The sequence below is a fragment of the Hippocampus guttulatus genome, chromosome 8 (genome assembly GCF_054856545.1).
Source record: "Hippocampus guttulatus isolate MCC_2025c chromosome 8, RoL_Hgut_1.0, whole genome shotgun sequence".
NCBI lineage: Eukaryota > Metazoa > Chordata > Actinopteri > Syngnathiformes > Syngnathidae > Hippocampus > Hippocampus guttulatus.
In genome coordinates, this window is record NC_141268.1 from 12,128,841 (window position 1) to 12,153,062 (window position 24,222).

At 40.5% G+C, this 24,222-nt stretch overlaps 2 protein-coding genes and 1 long non-coding RNA gene across 4 annotated transcripts in view; 1 reads left to right on the forward strand and 2 right to left on the reverse strand.

Annotated features, from left to right (window-relative positions):
- Positions 1-17,460, reverse strand: LOC147201188 (sodium- and chloride-dependent GABA transporter 2-like). 2 transcript variants are annotated; one of them, XM_086118730.1, is made up of 16 exons: positions 17,276-17,439; positions 11,332-11,522; positions 10,940-11,074; positions 10,219-10,238; positions 10,098-10,141; positions 9,258-9,342; positions 9,046-9,178; positions 8,590-8,724; positions 7,489-7,592; positions 5,826-5,950; positions 5,615-5,727; positions 5,133-5,270; positions 4,946-5,048; positions 4,767-4,867; positions 3,484-3,654; positions 1-2,633 (listed from the first exon to the last, which is right to left on the reverse strand). In XM_086118730.1, the coding sequence occupies exons 2-16, from the start codon at positions 11,503-11,505 to the stop codon at positions 2,526-2,528; spliced, it is 1,689 nt and encodes a 562-aa protein (XP_085974856.1). In that variant the 5' UTR covers positions 11,506-11,522; positions 17,276-17,439; the 3' UTR covers positions 1-2,525. The 2 variants fall into 2 exon arrangements, with proteins under 2 accessions (XP_085974856.1, XP_085974855.1); XM_086118729.1 differs by having other exon boundaries at positions 10,098-10,238; positions 17,276-17,460.
- Positions 4,013-24,127, forward strand: LOC147201189 (uncharacterized). Its single transcript, XR_015101691.1, has 4 exons — positions 4,013-4,120; positions 5,583-5,701; positions 14,521-14,630; positions 20,467-24,127. It is a non-coding gene; the product is annotated as an uncharacterized LOC147201189 (long non-coding RNA).
- Positions 21,856-24,222, reverse strand: part of LOC147201190 (sodium- and chloride-dependent GABA transporter 2-like) — a 9,846-nt gene continuing 7,479 nt past the window's right edge. Inside the window, exons 11-14 of the mRNA XM_086118731.1 lie at positions 24,096-24,198; positions 23,891-23,991; positions 22,784-22,954; positions 21,856-21,971 (exon numbers count right to left, since the gene is read on the reverse strand). Coding sequence (XP_085974857.1) covers positions 21,870-21,971; positions 22,784-22,954; positions 23,891-23,991; positions 24,096-24,198 — 477 coding nt within the window. The 3' untranslated portion in view covers positions 21,856-21,869. The remainder of the gene's footprint in view (positions 21,972-22,783; positions 22,955-23,890; positions 23,992-24,095; positions 24,199-24,222) is intronic.

Genomic DNA, 24,222 nt, shown 5'->3' on the forward strand with positions numbered 1-24,222 from the left:
TGATGTTCATGGCCAACCGCTTCACAGAGGCTACATTTATTTCAAATGAATCAACTGAATACAATTTAAGAAATTATTTGCCATCACATATGGCCAAGGTGAGTAACACTGTCAGTTAAATGCATTAATTCATAAAATATCTGACGCAAATAAAATAAGCTTTGCTTTGTTTCAGCCCTCTGATGTATTTGTTTTTATCACAGCACTATGGTGCCATACAAACATCATACATTTCAATTCGATGACATATGAAAAGGTCACATTTATAACATTCCAAGCAAATCAGTAAAACAATTATAATTTTAATAAAAACAAAAATAGGACAGTAACAATACTATCACAATCAAGATTGGGAGGATTACTTCAAAGAAAGTATTCCGATCCAGATGATCATGTATAATAATAATAATAATAATAGATTTTATTTATAAGCGCCTTTCAAGACACCCAAGGACACTTTACAATAACAAATAACACAAAACAATACGGGTTGAGCAGCGGCAGCCAAAACGCGCCAGCGTTCACTCAACCCGAAAGTCAGAAAGAAACAAGGGAGGGAGAGGGGGAGAAAGTTTATAGGCAGGAATGTAATCCAAATACGATCATATTGAAGTACATTAACTTGATTACTTTCAGTTAGTTTTGGATAAGTCAGTACAAAATGTGCTGATGAAGGCAAGAGAAATTAAATCTCAACAAATCGATATTTAGATATATTTGTCTTGCAGGAATGGAGGAGGAAGCCAAAGCACCCAGTGTTCAAACCGTGAACTTCGGAACTGTGACACAGACGAGCTAACCACTGTGCTTACTTCGTAACAGTGCTTTTAAAATACATCCACATAATCCAGTGCGTGTTGACAACCTATCCACATGTTGCGCTGTTAACTCACTTGAAAGTGGCCAAGGATCAAGTCAACAACAGGCCTCTCCCTGCATTAAAATTGTAATCTTCCGAAATAAACATCCTCCCCCCTCTTTTTTTTAAGGTACCTGTCGTCTGATTATACGTTTTTCCCCCCTGTAACTGTAGCAGAATACAATCACCTTTTTTTCACCCAATCTTAATTACTTAATTCTCTAACAAGTATGCCACCACCACGCATGCCTGGTAATGATCCAACTAAATTAAAAATATATTTTAATGGTTACAAAAATATCCTGTCTCACAACCGTAAGTTTATCTTTTTCCTGTGATGGTGGATCATGTGCAAATTGGACAGTAGTTGGAGCCCTTCAGTGTTTTAGACCACACATCTGTATAAAAGATGATACGACACCCATTAGCTGGCAGACTTCCATCTGGAAAGATTGAACTTAAATCAATTTATTTACCTCATAGCAGTTACTATTGAGTATTGGTTGCTTCAGTGATTGACTAAATTGAGTTTCGTATCATTTTGTGATGGAGTGGCACAATGGACATGGAAGAAAACGTTCACATTTTATTGCTGATCCACCAGATCTTTTTTTGTATTGTTTTGACTCTAGGGCGGCCCGGTAGTCGAGTGGTTAGCACGTCGACTTCACAGTGCAGTGGTACCGGGTTCAATTCCAGCTCCGGCCTTCCTTTGTGGAGTTTGCATGTTCTCCCCGGGCCTGTGTGGGTTTTCTACGGGTCCTCCGGTTTCCTCCCACATTCCAAAAACATGCATGGCAGGCTGATTGAACACTCCAAATTGTCCCTAGGTGTGAGTGTGAGCGCAAATGGTTGTTCGTTTCTACGTGCCCTGCGACTGGCTGGCAACCGGTTCAGGGTGTCCCCTGCCTACTGCCCGAAGGCAGCTGGGATAGGCTACAGCAACCCCCGCGACCCTAGTGAGGATAAAGCGGTTCAGAAAATGAATGAATGAATGTTTTGACACTACTCGAGACCATATTTTTTTGGTTAAGGCACTTGTATAGAATCTGGAAAGGCCGTCATTGGCTCGCATGGCTGAGGTGCGCACAAGGTGTATTTGTCAAGACTCAACACTTTTGTTTTATTCCACATTCAAGAATGTAAAGTACTGATAAAAATTTATCTGTATTTTATGTCAATGGCACCTACTTTTCCATAAATACCTCAATGAAACAAAGAATTATCCTCATAAATTTGACTTTTAGTAATGCTTTTGAGAGAATAAAAATGGATTTGTGATTATTGGACCCCGAGCCAAGTTCTATATCTTCTTGACCTCGGTAGTAAAGTATAAACAATTTTACTATATTAAAGTAAAGCATGAACAATTTAACTATTTAAAAGTCCAAAAGTTTCAAGGCACTGCATTTTCATTATTGCAATTGCTTTTGGCAAACCTTTACAACCCACTTTTTTTCCTTTTTTTAAAATTTTTTATTCCCTTTATGTGAACCACCAAATATTGGAGGATAGGAATGGATAAACAATGACTCCATGATTGGTTATATTTCTAACTCCTGTACCTTGGTTCCAAAGGAGAAAACCAGGTTGTGAATGTCATCTTTCATTTTGCAACGATATTTAAAGTTGTGTCTCATAGTTTCAATGGACATGTCCGATGTTTTCACAATATGGCATCTGATTTGTGAGTCATGTGGAGCAGGTCAAGTACTTTCTCTTCTGATTTTGGCGACAGAAGATCTTCCGATGGACTGCAAAGGATGGCGACCCGCTAGCAGGAAAGAATGTTGACTGTTTACTAATACGGGAAAAACATTTTGTGGGGACAGAATCCATTAAAGCAGGGGTGTCAAACTCATTTCACATTGTGGGCCACATATGGCCTCGGTAGATGTGAAGTGGGCCGGACCATTAAAGTTATACCATATGCTGCTATAAATAACCAAAATAATGTATTTCCTTTGTTTTGGTCTAAAGAAGCACAAGAACATTAGGAAAACGTTGAAATGTAATAAACAGATCTTTCACAAAACATGAAGCTCCTTAGATTTCCTTAGACAAATGTGCAATTTACTTTTATCATTCACATATATTATTGCAACTGATCCCACTGATTGTACTAAGGCACACAACTTTAACAAGTAATTGGTATTGCAAAATATAGTAATGCACTTTTAATATTAAACAAGATTTATAAAGAAAGTTTAAACCATTTACATGTGCAGAGAAAATCTAAATGTAATCCCTGCCTACACCTTACAAACTAAAGAGAGTGCTATTAAATTTGTAACGAATAAAGTATTCACATGTCCTTGATAGCGGCTCCTGTGTTGGGTCTTTCTCAGTGACAGACTGAGGCTGCTGTTGTCTTCTTCTCTGATCAAAACAATGATGTCTTTTTCTCTGATTAAAACAGTACGTCCCCTAGCGGATACTCCATGAATTGCACCATATTAAAAATATTAATTCCGTGTTTTTATGCATTTTTTCACTTTTAAATTATCCTGCGGGCCTGATCAAACCTCTTTGGGGGGGGGGGGCGGTTCCGGCCCGCGGACCGTATGTTTGACACCTCCGCATTAAAGGGTTTATAATTAATAGAATTGAACTAAAAATTTTACCTGACGAAGTGTCCCGGGAGTGGTAATCAGGTTATACACCATGCATAGGGGAACGTGAAGTGTGGAAGACAGAGTCAGCCACCAGCCCAGAGCATAACCCCACCACGGATACTCAATGGTGTTGTTGAATTTCAGAGGTTTGTATTTAACCAAGGAGAAGATAAATGTTCCCTGAAAAAAAGCGGCAAATAATAGAACATCTTTCAGTGAAGATACAGTGGCTCAATCATGGCTGTTGCTTCAACATGGAATCATAAAGTGAATACTATAAAATAAATATTAATCCAAATATTTGAAAAAAAAGTGACGAATATTCACGAATTGTTCTTCCTCTTGTCCTTCAAACACACGGCTAACCACATGGCTAAACACAGCAACTGTAACTGTTAACTAGTAGCATCTGCTACAAAGGACAGCAAAGAAAGGATTTCAAATTTGAAAGATATTTTCTATTTCATTTATACAGCTATCATCCTCTAGGTGGTGCTATAGTCTAGTCCATGTATTCAAAGCTATTAATTCATGAACCGGAACCGTACATGCTTTTCATTGAGGGGCCAATACACAGTGATATTTGTTTTGTGTGCCTAGAACACGCCTGCTAATTAATTTATTTATTTGACGTTCGTTTATCCAGGTAAGGCTAATCTGATCATATCGATTTAAGAAAGGGCACAATCATTAATTGCTGAAATTAGTCGATTGTTGAGTGATCCCGTTTTGAAACAGTTGAGGCAAGTGCACAACAGTACTTGGCTGCAATCAGCAGAGGCGCTGTAATTCAGTCTCAATTAGTTGTAATCGAACCTAAATTTAGTTTTTCTCTATCCAATTTCTGTGGCGTGTTTTTTTCTTATTAGGGTGAGCACATTTGTGACAAATCAGATAGGATGTAATTGAATCTTATATAATGTCAATGAGTGATGTTTATCAAAAGGCGTAAGCAATTTGTATTGGGAATACTGTGTTTGAAAATATTTTTGCAAAACCGTTGTGTTTTTCTTTCATTGGAGGTGAGAAGGATCACAATGGTTGCTGACTGAATATTATGAGTGTTTTTTCAAGATAACAGATGAAGAATGTTAAGAAACACCAACTGGAGATATACTTTTCAACCCGTGTAGCAAAATCATTGCATTTCAAAACTTGCCAAACCTTTCCAGGCTGTTTTCATCAACTATCTTAAAATCAAGGTCGGTGGAATGAGGGTAAAGTTAATCTTCAACTGAATCAACTATTATTTCCTGTTGTAGAGCGGCAAGTCAGACTGAATGTTTACTCACCATGCAGATTACCGGGGTGACATATTTCAAGAGGTGTTTAATCAGTGGTAAAGGCCTGTATCCAATCATGTCCTCGATGTTGTCGTAGAAACGATCTGCTCCTGTGACACATGGTGAAATGATGGTCAGCAAGTTTGAATGAAGAGTGCAGGAGCCATTCAAATGTGAAATCTACAGACCATAAACCCAGCCAATACACACGGACTGAAGTATGGCAAAGAGAAGCAGAGTCATCCCGCTGCAGGCGTAATAGTCAAACACCTGAAAGATGTACAATCCTCCCTGTGTGTGCAACAAGAGTCACCTTTAGAATGAACGAATCTAAGGATAAGTCAACACCTTAGAGGAAGCATAATTCTGCCTTACTTCAGTGACCATTATGAGGCCGATGAAGAAACAGAAAATACTGATGAGCAGAAGAAGTAGTTTGCGTCTATGGCCGACGTGGAAGAAGGAAGGTTTCAGGTCACAAATAGCAGTTGCAATTGCTTCCAGACCAACAAACTAAAGGAGAGACATTTATGTTACATACTGTCCACATTTACATACGTTTTGCTGTTTTCTTTGATCTGTTCATGACTGCTGTCCTCAAACCACTCGACCCTGATGTACGCCTATATGCTCATTAAACACGTTAGGTGCACCTGTACAACAAATGAGTTCCAACACAAAAGTTGTACCTTTACAAAAAGAATCATACTCAATCTTGATTGCCATTGTCTGTGAGGTATTTCATGATATTTAATAACCATACGCTTATTGTTGTGGTTTAAATGCACCAAATCTGACCTGGGGTTTTTCTTATCCTTTCATTAGCATATGTGACAAGCAATGGAAAAATGCACAACCTGACTGTCCAATCCAAGGAGGATGATCATGATGAAAAAGAAAATGGCCCAAATCTGTGGAAACGGCATCATGGCCACGGCTCGAGGGTAAGCGATGAAAGCCAGGCCGGGACCTGTGGCGAAAAAAAACAGTCCTTTTGTTTGAGTGTGTGTCGTCATGCATGCATGCTGTGATCGCATTTACTCACAGGTACCGTGTGTGTCGTCTTACCTGATTCCGCTACTTTGGATATGTCTGTGTTCTGTTCATAAGCCATGAATCCGAGAACTGAGAAGATAGCAAAACCGGCCACAAAACTGGTCCCGCTGTTCAGGAGGCACAAGTAGAAGCAGTCTCTAAAAAGAGATGCACAGAGAAAACAGAGAAACTTCAAGTCAGTGCCCATATTCGAACTCTAAACCTAAAAAGAACCTTGCAGAGATGCTCACCACTAGACTCTAGTACAGATGTGGATGATTCCGGTCCTCGAGGGCCGATATGCTGGATGCTTTATATGTCTCCCTACTCCAACACTGATGAGCTTTTCGGTTGAATCATGAGCTTTGGAGCAGGGAGACATATAAATAAAAAAAATTAAAATCCAGGATACCGGCCCTCGGGGATCAGAATTGCTCACCCCTGCTCTACCGCCTCTGACACAACTTGCATGTGAAACTGTATTTACATCCATCCATCCATTTTCCGAACCGCTTGATCCTCACTAGGGTCGCGGGGGTGCTGGAGCCTATCCCAGCTGTCTTCGGGCAGTAGGCGGGGGACACCCTGAACCGGTTGCCAGCCAATCGCAGGGCACACAGAGACGAACAACCATCCACGCTCACATTCACACCTAGGGACAATTTAGAGCGTTCAATCAGCCTGCCATGCATGTTTTTGGAATGTGGGAGGAAACCGGAGTACCCGGAGAAAACCCACGCAGGCCCGGGGAGAACATGCAAACTCCACACAGGGAGGCCGGAGCTGGAACCGAACCCGGTACCTCTGCACTGTGAAGTCGACGTGCTAACCACTGGACTACCGGGCCGCACTGTATTTACATTACTCACAAAAAGTTAGGGATATTTCGCTCTCAGGTGAAATTGATGGAAAATGTAAAATGTTCAAGCTACACTGATATCATATCATGAGAGTAGGATATTGAAGTAGAAGGATGCACTGGTGATTTTCTCATCTCAAACAATTCATTGAAAGCAAAGTTAATAACAATGGTGGGTACACCACAACAACTTAAACGACAAGCTGTGTCTCAACTTTGTGATTAGTCTTTTTGCCCCTTTTTGCTCAGAGCTGCTTAGTTTTGTTGATGGTTTTTTTTTTGTTTTTGTTTTTTTCTTTCACAAAAGACATCTGTTGTTTTGTTGCCAAACCCCAGAAAAAAAAATGATCCATTTAAATTTAACTACTTTTGATAGGCCGTAAAAACAAACGGCAATTGTGTTAATATTCTAAAATGACTGTGTAAAACTGACGCGACTGGTCTTTTTGGATTGTTTTCTATACTTTCCTGTGGCTCCATTGATTGTTGTTTTTGGCAGTTTTTACTTTCTAAATTGCTATAATTTTCTCGTTTCCTCTGTGGCATTGTGTTGCTTCTGCAAAGTGGGTCATGTTCTGTGTACAGTGCTCTACTCTTTTTTTTTTTTGCAAGGTTAAGTACGTTCCTGAAACAGAACAGTGGTGTGGGTTCGCGCAATGTTTACTTAAACCGCTATGCTAATGTCCAGGATTTGAAAAAGCCTTTGCAATTGCACAGTATAAGGGATTGACCATCTACATGAGTCAGGATAAAAAGGCAGAATGTTTGATAAAGCCTTTGTATTGGATCTCATTAAATGATTCATGAGAAGTCACGACAGGTTTTATGTCAACTTACTTGTAGCAGTTATTGTTATACTTGTTATAACTGCCGAGCGCCATCAAACAGCCGATGCAAATAGCATAGGAATAAAAGATTTGCGTGCCAGCGTCCATCCAGACCTGCAAGGAAAGGACATCATGAGAGACGTGAAAGGCAAACACTCAATGATGGAGTCATTGGAAAATGCTAGTTTGTTTATTTATTTATTAACAGGGGAAAAAAACAAAACAAATGCTGGTCGAGCCAGTAAGAGAGAGGAAACGTGAATTAAAAAAAGAGTACTGAATGTTACAACTAAAGTGATTCAAAATTCTGGCCAACATGAAATTAATTATAAAAGTGAAAACTCAAAATGGGCGGCACAGTGTGCTCGTGGTTAGCACACCTGCCTTTCAATCAAAAAGTTCTGGGTTCCAATCATAGCTGCGGCCGTTTGCATGTTGTCTCTCTCATTCTGTTTTGACAAGCTCTATAGAAAATACTGTACATGGGTGTGTAGATGTAGATGAAAAATTTCAACATGTACCTAAATGCAACAATGGGCCACTAGCTACAGTCTCTGTAATGACTTTTGTAAATCAGATTTAAAAAAAACAAAACTATTTTTTCAATTCCTCCTGATCCTTGCCTCCTTGCTTCCCTTCAACCAATCAAAATTCATTCATTCATTCATTTTCCGATCCGCTTTATCCTCACAATGGTCGCGGGCCAGGGGGGGGGGGTGCTGGAGCCTATCCCAGCTGTCTTCGGGCAGTAGGCGGGGGGACACCCTGAACTGGTTGCCAGCCAATCGCAGGGCACACAGAGACGAACAACCATTCGAGCTCATACTCACACGAGGCACAATTTCGAGTATTCAATCAGCCTGCCATGTTTTCTTTTTTGGAATGTGGGAGGAAACCGGAGTACCCGGAGAAAACCCACGCAGGCCCGGGGAGAACGTGCAAACTCCACACAGGGAGCCTGGAGCCGGGATCGAACTCACGACCTCTGCACTGTGAAGTCGACGCGCTAACTACTGGACCACCGGGCCAATCAAAATTAATTTGTCATTTTTGGTTACTGTATCTTGATGTTTTACTTCGCATCAAGTTAAACGGGTTCAGAGGCTCATACCTGCGGATCAGATAGGCGAGATGCGTCCGGGTAGAGGTAAAACTTGACACCATTTATGGCCCCGGGCAGCGTCAGTCCCCGGACAAGCAGCACAGCCAACATCATATAAGGAAATGTGGCCGTGAAATACACAACCTGTCCAAACAAGTGGTCATTCATATTCTTTAGAGTGCATTTTTTTTTTTGTGCTCAACGTTATCCCAGTCAGTAAAAACACAAAACCAGATTTTTTTCCCCCAAAAAACTACTGACGAGGTTTTAAATTTTTGTCCACTCCCTTCCATGCAGCAATATGTACAAGTAGAGACGGAAAACCAGACGATCACATGATGAATACACATGATGAAAGTGAAAGGAATCATAAGACTGAGTTCTGATGCAAAACCCTGCCTTGGCTGGGAGCAGACAGACAGACAGATGGACAAACAGACAGACAGACAGACATCTACGCTGTACCTTTCCTGTGGACTTGACGCCTTTCCACACGCAAAAGTAACAAATGATCCAAGACAAAAGTAGACAGAGGGCTAACTCCCATCGAACACCGCCCAAGTCTTCGATATTTCCAGTCATGTTCAGAACTCTTCTCCTGTGGATCGCATTTCCGTTAACATCAGGCACTTTTCTCGCTTTTTTTTTGGTTCTTTTCAGTAAACATATGAACTTACTCCCAAAACTCTGTCCCTGGTGATGTTGCATTTTCCGGCACAGTCCAGTTGAGAAGATGTCGTTCACTGAACTCCACACACGTGTCTGTTGCAAAGACAGACAGCATACTGCGTGGATTCAAACATTTTATAACATGAAATCGAAATCCGATATTTTTCACACGTTTTCATGAACAGGTCAATAACACTGTAAGGTGCCATTGGTGTCCTCCATGGTTGTTGGTCTGGAGGGAAAAATGCGAAGAATTTCTGGGTGCCCCAAACATTTTGGGGTGGGCTCAAGCTCATATATTTTGCTGTTGGCATTTACACTGTCTGCTTGCAGTTAATTCATTAAAAATGTGTGGCAGCTTGACCAATTATGTAACGTGAACAATATAACGTCTGCTTAATGTCATTCATGACCATGAAGCTCAATAGAAAATCTCAACTTTTTTTTGGTGTGAAATGAGGAAGTCTCAAAGGCACCTTATAGTGACATTAACTCAAAGAAATAATAATGGTAAGTTAAAATAGTATACATTTGAATATATATCAAATTAAACAGGAGTTCAAAACCCATTTTGGAACAATGATTCCCAACCAGTGTGGGGCACATTAGTGTACAGTGTACATTTGAATGAACTGCAATCTGCAGTGTTGTTTATACATCCATGTTTCTCTACCAGTACCGTAAATGCTAATTTGTGGACGACACTACCCTGTCTGTTATTGTTGTTACAGTTACATTATCCTGCATGCAATATATTATAATCTTAGTGTAGCAAACTAATAGTCTCTTAGAGTACGCGAATTACCGACCATCTTCGCTGATCGTCGAAATGTGTGGGTCTTACATACCTGTGTTCCAGCTGTTTCGGCAGCTAGCCCACGGAAGTTCAGAGCTGAAGGAAGAGAAGAGGTACAAGAATGCCCACGCCAATATGATGATGTAATAGATGCTGGAGTATAAAACTACCACCTGACTTCCATAACCCATTCCTAAGAGATTGGGGGGGGGGGGGGGGGAACAAAACAGAGAAAATATTGACATTCCAAATTGGCACATCAAGTGATGTCTCTTCATTCAACGACTGATGACACAGAATCAGGAGCAACTGGAGGTGCGGTATCTTGTTCAAGGGCACTTTGGCATGGTCACGGGTGCTTGGGTAACAACCACTTCCGCCGAAGACATGCCGCCATCAGTTGGAGTTAAAAGAAAAATGGATGTGTATATTCAAAATGATGTGCCATGATGTACTCCCCCCTCAAAAAAAACCCTAACAAATACATTTAAAAAGAATCTTTTTCTGTGTGCATGCCACGAAACGTCTTATAAAAGGCAGTTTTAGTACAACCTAACGTCAAAAGGTCAGACGACATGAAAACTGGCCTGCATTATTGTTTTGCATTACTTCACAGAAAGCATTTCACACTCACTTGTGAAATGCTAGTTTTGTGCATTAAGAAAATATGGCAGAAGGTTACTGCTATCGTGATGTAAATAATTGTTTCACAACCACCAACTAGAATTGCTGAGCCCTTGCAAATTGCACGTGAAAGCAATAAGGCAGTGACAATATTAAACATGTTAAATGAAAACCTCTCAAAATAGAATAACAATTTCCCCCTCAGAGTTCTTGTTCAGGTTGTTATCCTGCAGTGGTACAAAATGTTGTGATTCGGGAGTGAATATTTACCTCCGAAAAGCGGACATATTTGCTTCCAGCAAGTAATGGAGCCCTGCTTAGTGTACTGGCCGAGAGCTGTCTCCAGCAGAAACAGAGGGATGCCGCATGCAAAGAGGAAGAGCACATAAGGGATAAAGAACACCCCTGGTGGGAAAAAAAAGAGAGACCTATGTTATTCTATATTTCATATGAAAACAACACAAATGGTAAACACACAACAGACAGGACCCTCCCCAACATTGGGATGTGAAATGATTAAAGTACCCGTAAAGTAAAAAAAAAAAGTCTTCTCAATTTGAATGAATGAATTAGAATTGAGGCTCACAATATTTAACTGTCGTTGCATCCCAGTTCTTTTGGGCTTTTGTTTTTCTTTATTGAAGTTGTTTTTCCCAACTCACCGCCACCGTTTTTGTAGCACAGGTAAGGAAACCGCCACACGTTTCCAAGTCCAATGATTTGTCCCGCAACTGCAAGGAGGAACTCCATTTTGTTGGACCACTGTCCTCTGGCAACAACGATGGGTCCCGGCGAGGCGGTTTCCCTGCTCGCCTTGAACTTGACCTCTTGGTCATGTGGCTTTTCCATGGCACTGCAACAATGTCCCAAGGTTAAGATGAATGGAAGCATGGTAATCTGTACATTGCATCCATACATCAATGCCAAATAAATGTGTTGGCTATTTTTAAAATTTTACAGGCATATCGTCTTCTCAATTTCATACGTGGCTGTGTTCATCTGTGGGATGGACTAAAAGGCTGATCACTCCAAGTTTGCAAATTGAGAATGTGCAAACTTTTGGGAATACAAAACACGCAAAAGGCCAAAGATCCAACGTAGTAATGCAGCTCGGCGTGAAAGCGGGACTAAAAAAACAAACCACCACAAAAAACACCATCAACAACTGACAGAACTGAGGCTGGACATATGACAGTAGAGCGTTATAAATACACTGAAGTACAGTGAGAGAAGTGGAAGCAGCTGAGCATGAGGTCAGGAAACTCGAGGGAATGGCAAACAGCAGCTGACTCATGGAAGCAAAATGAGTTCAGCAGGTTTCAGGAAACTAGAACATAGGCTAAACTCAATTAATTACATGTCCACAAGAAGTAATAAACGACACCTATATACATATCCAATAAATGTGCACTATTAAGAATTGAATCCGCTTTAAACTTATTTGTTGCTGGAGCAAAAATAAAACTTGGCTGGTTGTTGGCTCCACAGTTTGTCACGCGATCATTTTCCCAGCTTGCATTTTAACAGCTCTGCTCCAGAATGAAAATAAAAAGATCTTTAAAAAAAATTTTTTTTTTGGTCTTGTTTAGCTGAGAGATGACTAATGCACGTAGTGTCGTGAGGTGGTTTTGATACTTGCTTTCGGAGAACAGTGATTTCGGTTGGACCATGGAAATGGAACATTTCACACTGTGAACATAATGATGTCTTGCTACCGTTGGGTCACCAGTGGGTCAATCTGCTTGGCAACAGAGGGATTCTCTCCTCAATGTTGCTTTTGTGTGGCTGCTTTGGCTTTAGTGTGGGAGCGTGGCAAATTATCTTGCAAATATGTGCGCGACTACAACAATGCACTGAATGATGTATCGACCACAGTGACCTCATAAGCTACAACCATGAGGTCAGCGGCGGCCTAATAAAGAATATGTGACATCGGAACTGACTACACCTACTGAGGGGTGGGTCACGGTTTATTACTCTTCATACAGTCAATGTAATTGGGGTTTCGTTTCAATATGAAGCTCTATCTTTGACGAGGACCCCGCCAAAAAAAAGTCCACAGATAACCAAATCACAAAATTAAAAGTACAATCTTGAAAGCATAATGGCACATAGAATCCAGTGGCATGTCGTCTGGGTCTTCAAGGCCTTCCCTGCTGGAGAAGAAACAGCTGCTCTTTCGGTCGCTTTATTAAACAAACGCTAACAAACACAGTAATCAAAATGACATTCTGGGACACCCCTCAACTGAAACCGTCACTGTACGCCACATTAGCCAAATCCTAGCTACCAATACATTCACTTCCACGTGACTCAACAGAGCAGAACCACTTTTTAAAGGCATACACACTACCATAATTAATCGACTAGTCACAACTTTGTTGACAACCAAATCCGATTTCATAGTCAACATCATCGTTATTTTTGCAGTTGCAAAACTACCTCGTCTTCCATTACTCCCGGTAGCCGTCTGCCTACCTCTGATGCACATGTGTAGTACAGTACTGTAGTTGTAATCTGTGTCATCCGTGCTCTAAAACGGGCACTTTAGCAGTGTCATGGCTAACATGTGTTAGCAAGAGAGTCCGAAAGTTAGGCTGCATTTTACCAAGTACACTGAATGTGATGCAAACCTGCCTTTCATGGCAGGACGGCAATGAACGAAAAGGAAGACATATTGTGGCTGATGCCTGATTATGTTAACTTAGCAAAGTGTGTCTGAGGTAACATTTTCACACAATGTCATGTTTGGTTCCGCTCACAGAAATGACTAATACTGGATCACCGAACTCCCTTCTATTAACAACGAAAACACGGCTACTCTAAAGCCGTAGAGCCACCAAAACACGAACAGCACACACTCCCACTACACTTTTATACAGAGTGAAACGTTCAGAAACTCGGAGAAGGAAGCAATCAAAGGAACACAACTTGACGATGTTTGCCAACAACCCCTCAACGGCAACACATAATAAAACACACACACACCTCAGATCATTACAATACACTACGTGACTGAACAATAAAAGAATGGAATGAAATACATTAACTATGTACTGTAACTTTGTAACTCACTGGCAAATGTTTAATGACTCCGTGGACTGTTTGTAATTTTGGCAATCCATTACATGCATTTAAGGGGAAGTCAACCCCAGAATTTTCCATCCATCCATCCATTTTCCGAACCGCTTAATCCACACTAGGGTCGCGGGGGGTGCTGGAGCCTATCCCAGCTGTCTTCGGGCAGTAGGCGGGGGACACCCTGAACCAGTTGCCAGCCAATCGCAGGGCACACAGAGACGAACAACCATGCATGCGCACACTCACACCTAGGGACAATTTAGAGTGTTCAAACAGCCTGCCATGCATGTTTTTGGAACGTGGGAGGAAACCGGAGCACCCGGAGAAAACCCACGCAGGCCCGGGGAGAACATGCAAACTCCACACAGGGAGGCCGGAGCTGGAATTGAACCCAGTACTGTGAAGCCGACGTGCTAACCACTGGACTACCGGGCCGCCCCCAGAATTTTATTTACAATAATAAGTTCCATGCGGCCCTCTTAACTTTAGAAAACAGATGAGCCGTGATTGGTCATTACCTGAGCCCTGAGCAACCTAATGTTCTTTTCAGTTGACAGAGTTTGACAAAATGGCTATATATATATATATATATATATATACTGTATATATATATATTTAGATAGATATTCTTTTAACAGGTGGACAGGTGGCACGGTGACTTTGCGGTTAGCATAGCCGAGTCACAGTTCCGATCCCGGTGATTTGAATCTGGGCTTCAGCCTTCTAGTGTGGCCTTTTCATATTCATATTCATATTGGATGTTTTCACAGTACAATCTCCACGGCTCGAGAAAGGATCAAAGCTGGAGAAAAGAAAACAATTCCAACAGCAGCTGAAGATAACATTGCTACTGGTGGAGAAGATGCTGGTATTACTGCAGGTAGGTTTACACTATGTTGGCATTTATTTGTGTATGTTTTAGAGATTTAACAACGACATTAAAAAGATGATTCAGAACGGATTTTTAGTTGTTTTATTTTGTATACAGACCATCTCATTATGTTTTACTCTCATTATTTATCATTTCCTACTAAAGGTCGCAATTCCCCTTCTTTATTACTGGGTAGTAACAGTGACACCTCAGGTATATTCTAATCTTGGCACAACTTCTGTTTCTTGTTAAACTGTTTCTTCTGCAGTAAATGTATTGACTTATGTTCAAAAGGACCTACAATTAAGATTTGAATGGAAGTACAACCAACAAACTCAGGAATTTCCCCTCGGGCTCAACCTGGTGCATCTGATGGCGCATTTGCATGCCAATTGTTAAATCGTCCTCACTTGTAAACCATAAAAAAATGTCTCCACACACATCACCATCACATCATCAGTGCACATCATCATTTTGAAATGATCATTTAAATGTTATTCTGTTGCTAATGACTACACTACACACAAAAAAATGCAATACTTGTTTCACTCACTGTTAAACTGTGACTATGTTAAAGTAGAGTTGCTGGTGTACATTTTTTAAACATTTACCACATTACGGGGTATAGTGGATTAACCTCAATTGAACTCGGGTCTTTAATTCTGAGTAAAAAAAAAAAATCTTGGCCTTTGGATATTAAAGCCCACTTTGATTACCTGTCTTTTAGTTAACTTCTGATTGTACAGCTTTGTTGATGTACGCATATTCTTATTTTATTGTTTTATAGTGGATTGTTAAGCAATTTGTAACTTATTCGAACAAAATGCTACAGAAGTAGTTAATAATTTTACATCATAATATGTCTTGCTTATGGCTCTCAGATGAACACTAATCTGTTTGACTGCAGGCCACTTGTGGAGGAAAATCAGTGAGGCTTTCATTTTGTGTAAAAAACTACATGTATTGTGCACTGTTCCACACAAACTAGCATCTTTCACCCATCGCTGCTCCCTTGAAAGAAAAAAAAATACACAAAGTTGTCACATCTGGGCACTGCTATGTTGAGATATCCAAGTGCACGCCACAGGAATGCAAAGACCACAGTTTGTCGCAGCTGTGATCCGAAAGGGCAGCTTGAAAACAACTTTCTCAGAGCAAGCGTTTTAATCAGCCGCCTATGCTGTTGACACTTGGCGAGGAGGACGCCACATCCCACTGAGCAGATCCAAAAAAGGACACTGCAGAACATGTTGAGATGAGAGATATGTTTCTCTCTTTCCAGCCATCATATCCTTCAGTTCACATTCACAGGGATCGCATCCAAAAACCATTGTGGGTATTGTGTTGTCATTTTGGCATAATCTTTACGAATGCACTACATAATAAACCTTAATTAGAAACAACAATGTGGGACTGGGACAAGTATGGTCTGCAGGCCACAAACAGACTGTCCTTTAAACCGCCCCACGAGATTTTACATTATCAAATGTCCTGTAATATATTTAGGCATTCATTTAGCTGTTTGCCCTAAAACTGTCTCGTTAAGATTCATATGTTTTGTAATTTTTTAATTGATTCAAAGCACCCCCCCCCCCCCCAAAACAGTGAATTAGACAACTTCAAATAAACAACTAGGTTTGCCCACCTCTGGTCTAGTGACTCTACAAATTACAGTACTTGACTTGCTGCGAACCAAAACTTTTTCTTCTACTTTGGACAATGGAAATTGAAAACCATTGGTGATAGGGTTTTTTTTTTGTAAGTGTTCATTCAGTGGATGAAGGTTAGATACAGCATGGTACTGATGCTGCATGTGAATTTCCTCTGATTCTGTATCATCAGTTCATTTACAACAGTTTTGAAAGGCCTTTTACAAATAATTTCACAAATCACAGTCAAATGCTTTTCATGACCAAATTACTGTTTGAGTAAATAATCTGCGGGATTAACAAAAACACGTGACTCGCTATTGCCTCCAACTGATTCACTGTCACTGGATGATAAATGAAGCCTTTCTGTGTGGGTGAGAAACATGCCAAACAAGACTCAACAGAGTCCCAGTCATTATGATGTTCCACTCAGCATGCGAGTCCGTCATCGGTCTGAATTTCGACCCACTCACGAACCAGACTTCAAAAATTTGGCATAACCTGGGATACCTGGCACAAGCGGTAGGCAAAATAATCTAAATTTTCTCAGACTGCCAAATCACACACACTATACACAGATGAACAGCTGTTGATCATCTTAGAATAGCATCACTACATGATATTCGAATTTAGCCAGGTTAAATATCTATCCCGACCAATTATTAGTTTAGCATTTTAATTTACCCAACTATTTTCTATAGCATAGCTTTGTTGTGTGCTGTTTGGCTACACTACTTGAGTATGTCCAGACTACTAAAATGCTTTCCAAAAGAATGCACAGGTTATTTTCAACAAGTGAAATAACCGCTCCCGCTGCTGGGTAGTCTGTAACCTTTGGCCTACATAATGAGGCGACGAGCGGCAAGGATAAGTGCACAAGCACACAAAAGCCCAGCTGCTCCTTAAAACGCCCGCGTTCCTGTCCAAAAATAATGAAAGCAGCACATACACATCACGCGGAGAAGAGCAAAGCATGTGGCCTGAATGAAAAGGCTTAGATAGTACCTGAAAACGGAGCTCCCAATGTCAGCAGTCTGTAGTTGCGGGTGGCACTTCATTCATCCTGAGGTGGCCCTCATCTGAGTGAAAGTAGGTGTAGCTGTGATCAGGGGGCAAGCCCATGGGGTGAGCGTTGCACATGTGATTCAGAGAGAAAGCAAGATGGACTGGTTGGGAGACAAGAGGAGGTAAGGGTGAGGTTGGGGGAAGGTGGGGGATAGAAGGGGGGGCACAGGGGGGCATGGTTGTTTTTCAGGGGCTAGAAATGAAGGCGGGATCTATTTGACAAGGTCGCACGGTTAAACAGACAGGAGCTGGTTTACTTTCTAACCACTTTGGCAGAATCCATGTGTCATTTGTGGTTTCTATTTTCAAGGGGCAATCAAAAAATAAAAAAACTGAAAAATAAGGTAACTAGCACTCTATTTTATTGTCCGAAGACAGCTGGGATAGGCTCCAGCACCCCTGCGACCCTTGTGAGGATAAGCGGATCGGAAAATGAATGAATGAATGAATTGACTTAAGTTCACTGCCACGATAAAACGCTTGTATGTCAAGTTTGCACTCACAAGTTGGACCTGAAATCTGGTCTAATGATGGCTCGTATCACAGAAAATGCATTATCCACTATGTACCGGGAAAACATTTGGGGCTACTAAGCATAAACTGGCTTTGAGTCTTTTTATAACCTGCCATTAACCCCAATAAAATAGACGACAAGAGTTTCCAGTTACCAGATAAGAAAACGGTGAGTCTAGCTCCTTTCACTTCCTCTCCTATCCCAACTGTGGCGCCTTTTACAGGTCAGTCTTGGTACTATGACAGACATCAACTCTAGCGTGGGGAAGGAGATTCGCAATTATTGGTGGAGGCATTGTTTATGTGTGTTGTGTGCTGTGTTGGTCATCACTAGTACTGTACACCACACACTTACTGTATAAGAGGAGTCTCTCACAATTTGAAAGATATTAAAAGGGCCACAAATAATGATGTCCAGGAATCAGACGTCCACTTACCATGATCGGTGGGGCCACAAGTGATAATGCTGCAATATTCTAAATGAAATATTAAAATAAAATGTAATGTCCGGTTTGATGAAAAGTAAAATTCATAAGTGAATAGAACAAAATAAAAAATCCAAAGCTAACATAATAGTAAGGGTTTAAGAAAATATTTCATTTTAACTATAAACACAAAAGACCACAAGAAGAAAAAAATGGACAGTATTGGCACTTGACGCTTGTGCCAGTGTAAACTAAGACAGGCACAACTTTGCGCCATCTTGTGGAAATTTAGGGCATTTTAGAGAGCAAAAAAACCCCCTTGCCCATTGTCACGTTTTCAGCAAATGAGGTTAAGAGCCCTCCATGCTAAAAAAACCAAACAATACAACACTTATCACTATTTTAACTATTGGCTTTTTTGTCCTGGATTACGCCAGGAGTTTGAGCCTAGTATCTACCTTCAGAATGCATGCAGCACACCTGAGACTGGTCACTCAAACACAGGGCACATTTGGTGCAGATGCAGGCGAACTATTCACACTCGCCGTTATTGCGGGGGAATCAAGCTACACTGCCAGCACAGATGTCAGACAACTGGAACTAAATACTCTATTTGTGATGGAACAATACGCAGTGCTGTCAAGCGATTAAAAAAATTGTGAAATTAATTAATTGTGATCTGTAATTAATTCATCTAATTATCTATATTTTAATCTCATCTAAAAATTGCTGAGAAAACTGTTTTCATTTTAAATTCATTACATTATTGAGGGAAATCAAAATGTATATTACAAAAAAGTGGCATTTTAAAGTCTTACTGTTTTTAACGCGATAATTTGACACCTCTACATGTGGTTTTGCACACGTACAGTAAATGATAAGCCTCACTGATTTTCCTCCACAAGTGGCCTACAATCAAATAGATTATTGTTCATCTGAGAGCCATACGCAAGACATATTATGTAAAAATATTCACTATTTCCGTCATATTTTGTTCGAATAAATTACAAAGTTCTTAGAAATCCACTGTAAAATAATAAAATAGGAATATGCATATATCAACGAAGATGTACAATCAGAAGTTAACTAAAAGCCAGGCAATCAAAGTGGGCTTTCATATCCATAGGCCCAGATTATTATTTTTTTTACTCAGTTGAAGACCTGATTTCAAGCGTGGCTAACCCACTGTGCACTGCAATGTGGTAAATGTTTAAAAAATGTACACTAGAAACTATAACATAGTCACAGTTTAACAGTGAGTGAAACAAGTACTGTATTGCATTTTTTTGTCTGTAGTGTCGTCATCTTAATGAGCAATTGAATAAAATTCAAATGATCACATAAAAATGATGATGGGCGCCGATGATGTGATGATGATGTGTGGGGAGACGTTTTTTAATGGTTTACAAGTGAAGAAGACTTAACAACTGACATGCAAATGCGACATCAGATGCACTTGGTTGAGCCTGAGGGGAAATTCCTCAGCTTGTTGGTTGTGCTTTCAAATCTTAATTGTTGTTCCTGTTGAACATAAGTCAATACATTTACTGAAGCATGAACAGTTTCATCAGAAACAGAAGTTACTTTTTTTCTTTTTTGATTGATATAAAAATGATTTACTAGATATAAACACATAACGGGGTAGGACTAGATAAGTTTTTTACTTCTTCCTACTCCCTTGAACATAATAACTGTGTTGAATGAAGATTGATTTCTTTCTTTTTACTTTTTTTATCTACCTTATTTTCTGTCAAATTATTACTGTATATATGTTTTATGTTCAATAAACAAACAAACAAACAAACAAACAAACAAACAAAAACGTTGTGCTGAGATTAGAATTTACCTGGGGCGTCACTGTAACTACCCAGTACTAAAGAGGGGGAATTGCAGCCTCCTCAACTCCACCCACACGCCTTCCTTGAGGAAGCAGAGTCTTTGGACTCTCCTATCTCTGTGGTTGTAGTCACCGATGTGGTTAAAGAGCTCCTCGGTGGCAAGGCCCCAGGGGTGGATGATATCCGCCCGGAGTTCCTCAAGTCTCTGGATGTTGTGGGGCTGTCCTGGTTGACACACCTCTGCAACATTGCGTGGTCATCGGGGAGAGTGCCTCTGGATTGGTAGACCGGGGTGGTGGTCCATGCCTCCTGAACGCCTCCCTGGTAAGGTGTTCCGGGTATGTCCCACCGACAGGAGACCCTGAGGACGACCCAGGACATGCTGGAGAGACTATGCCACCCAGCTGGCCTGGGAACACCTCAGGATCCCCCGGAAGAGCTGGAAGAAGTGGCTGGGGAGAGGGAGGTCTGGGCTTCCCTGCTCAAGCTGCTGCCCCCACGACCCGACCCCAGATAAGCGGTAGAAGATGGATGGATGGATGGATGGAAATGTAAGACACAAGCATACATGCAATTCCATACAGTATATGCTGCATAAGGTGGCTGTGGTATTTAAAATTGGTGAGTGGGGGGTGAGTCCAGGTTTTCAGGTGTGCCTATTCAGTAGCCTGACAGCAGTTGGCAGGAACCAGCGGCGGTACCTCTCCTTCTTGCAACGCGGGTGTATCAGTCTCTGGCTGAAGGAGCTGCCCAGTGCTGTCAGGGTGACCGATAACCTATAACTGCCCTATATTATTTTCCAATGTTTCGAGTTTATTTATTTATTTTTTGCCTTTACTGTTTAATTAACAGTGTAAGAAATGTTTTTAAAGCATATTTGCATTGTCGGAGTTCATAAAGCAGCACTGTTTTTAACATGATAGAAACGCATGCCATACATAGCTTGTGAAACCAGGCAGCACCTTCAATTACAATGAGCTGCCATGTCAGGCAAATTCTGGAAATAGTATGTTTTGAGAGATTATTTCTATGACAACAAGGATAAAAGAATCAGCAGAACCACACAGAGCAGATAAAAGCGGAAGGATAAACAAGAAATTCTAAATTTCTTATATTTAGAATGTTGATGATACATTGATTGGCAAACAAGAGAAAAGAACAAATTCTACAAGCCCAAATATGCCAGTTGCCTCCATTCAACATTTTTTAAAAAGAAGTATTTTTTAAGCAAGCCCGTCTGTGCCTTTTTTTTTTCTTTGACATTGGCAATTCTCCTATTCAGCATTATGTCAACATGATTAGGACAGAGTACTGTATGCCTAAGGAGGCAGAACTATTTGGAATACATCTATTTGCTTTCCAAAATGTTTACTTCACAGACTTGTACAGTAATGAAGAACTGTAAATTTCCACAAAGCCTAAAGCCCCCCCCAAAAAAAGTTACATAATACATAGGGACTACAAACAGTAGACATTCTACATACTGTAGCATATACTATATACAACTTTGCACACTAATAAGAGTTGGGTTTGCATTCTGTGGAATAAGAATAGATATTTTTTTTCCAGGCACACATGCATAAATTACCGTCCTGACCTAGTAAAGATAAGCGGTACTGTATTGAAAATGGATGAGAATTTCCGATTGGAAAAGTAGTCAAATTGGAGCTCCATGTTGATTAGCAAAGGGTCCTAATGGCACTGAAGTTTGACATCCTCTCTGAGCTCTGGCTCTGTCCGTGATGAGATGATTTCCTTTCATCCGGCGTGCAAAAACGTCTGAAAGTTCTCTTCTTGATTTAATGTGTTCCTCGATGCAGGACACAGTTCTTTTGCTGGTGTGCACAGAATTTTCAGTCTCTGCAGGGAGAAAGAAACACCTGTACAGTACTTCTCAATTGCCTTACCTGGACAAATAAATGTTATTTGTTCATTTAATAAAAAAAAATTAAAAAAGAAAATCAATCTCTGGTGTAGTACCAAAATTGTCCTGCAGGGAGAAGCTTGGTGCAGCCAGACAAAAAAAGAAGGCCAGGGGTCACCAACCAGTTGGGTTTTGATTAATATAAAGGCCTACCAGTTTGACACACAATTCTAGAAAACTATATTTGCTCTTATTACTTTTAATCATATGTTAATCTTCAATAAGTAATGATAATCTATGCAAAGACACTGATCCAGGTACCGGTAATTGTTTCTCACCATTGTCAACATTGATTTAACCAAGTAACATTCAAATTAATATGCAACACTTAATTTCTCAAAGTGTCTGTTAAATGTTCAACATCACATGTCCCGCTCAGGCGATTCATATCCTTCCATCCGCAGGCAGCATGATGGTGAAAGGTTGTTGATTTATCTCGGCAATTTGTATGCTCGTCATTTTTATTGTGGTGAACGACTTTGGAGACACGCGACACAAATACGCGTCACATTTCACCGAGCGGGATAATCTTTTAGAGAAATCCAACGATCGGTTCGATGATGGCTTTGGTCAAAAAAGGGCAATTGGCCAGATTATCGATCGGGGCGTGTGTACCCGGATAAACGTTGTTCTTCCTGTGCTCAAAAATACATGAGGAATCGATTCTTGGCTTCGTATGCCTTCTCTTCTTCTACAAGAATACAACAGCCGTTTTTTTCCGGATTTTTTTCTTAACAAAGTCCGTTACCTGTCTCAGAGTTCCAGGAGTGACGCTGACAGCATAGAGCATCCTCAACAGCACCGTGACGGGTGTCGACAGAGAGAGGAATCCCCCAATGGCGGAGCCCCACCATGGGTATTCGTAATTGTTGTTGAACTTAAGCGGTGTGTATCTCACCATAGCAAATACCAAAGTGCACTAAAAGAAACCAGTAGATGAAAGATATGAAACAACGTATGAATGGGAACATTTTCAAGCGTGTCATGGTGGCATAGTTGCCATATTCCACTCTTAACTACATTTATGAATTACTTTCCTGTTGTTCCAAAGGCAAGGTTCACAATTTCAAAATCAGATTTTCATAATTTCGTGACAACAAAAAAAAATTAACAATATTTAGAATATACGGTATATAATATATATTTGAAATATAGTCAGTCATATTAATGAATTAGGAGTTAGGTTCGTCAACAGGTGGAATTGTTTGCTGTCATGTCATAGCTCGAAATTTCCATGCGTGGTAAAATGCATATCACACAAGCTTTAATAGATCAAATTTAAAACACAAAATGTAAATGTCCCAAAACCCTGATGTACTCAAGCGGAAAAAAAGTAAATACTGCACATTTTTAAAATCACATCATCAAATGTACAATTCGGAACATACAAATTCATTACAATTTGCTGTTCCTTCGGTGTGCGTCATTTCGTTTGTTAACGTAGCTGCCCTCAGACTCCAAAAATGTGCATTTATCATTTAAACTCCAGAGTTACTCAGGACAAAAATAAATCCTTCTTCTGCATGAGCGCCTAACTGTACGCCATCAGAGATGCCCACCTCCTGTGAAAGAAATTTTCACCGAGAAATAAAATGTAATAAAAATATGAAAACAAATAATTGCACGTTTACATTTTCTGGGTTCAACTCATCACACTTTCACAAAGTGTCATATTGTCCAGAAAATGTTTTCTGTGTCTGTTGGCAACTTGTATCCACTATAACTTGTTTAATCTTGACTTTGGCCCTGCCCGGGGAGCCAGACAGAGAGAGAAAAAAAAAGAAATCCTGCTTGATCACTTGATAGTACAACATGTCAGTGTCAATGGACGCGTGCCTTCTTTGCGAATACTTACAGTGCAAATAACCGGTGCCAAGTACTTCCAGCAATATTTCATCAAAGGCCATGGACGATAGCCAATCATGTCCTTTATGTTATCATCCAGACGATCTGCCCCTTTAGGAATAATGTCCTTCATTAGCATTGTGTCTTCAGAAATGTGCAAATATCCCATGCGAGTCCAGCCAGTGCTCATGGTGAGTCAAATCAAGAGTGCATACCATAAAACCATCCGATGCAGACTGACTCGAGAATGGCAAAAAAGAGAAGAGTCATCCCATTGCAGGAGTAATGGTCAAACAGCTGGAAAACATACAGGCCTCCCTGAAAAATAAAGTCCAAAACAAT

Coding starts and splice junctions, on each gene's coding strand:
- LOC147201188 (XM_086118729.1), bottom strand. CDS start 17,328: ATGAAGTGCCACCCGCAACTACAGACTGCTGACATTGGGAGCTCCGTT. Junction 5,049..5,132: donor GCCTCATAATGGTCACTGAA/GTAAGGCAGAAT, acceptor TTGCACACACAG/GGAGGATTGTACATCTTTCA. Junction 2,634..3,483: donor CTCCCGGGACACTTCGTCAG/GTAAAATTTTTA, acceptor CTTTCCTGCTAG/CGGGTCGCCATCCTTTGCAG.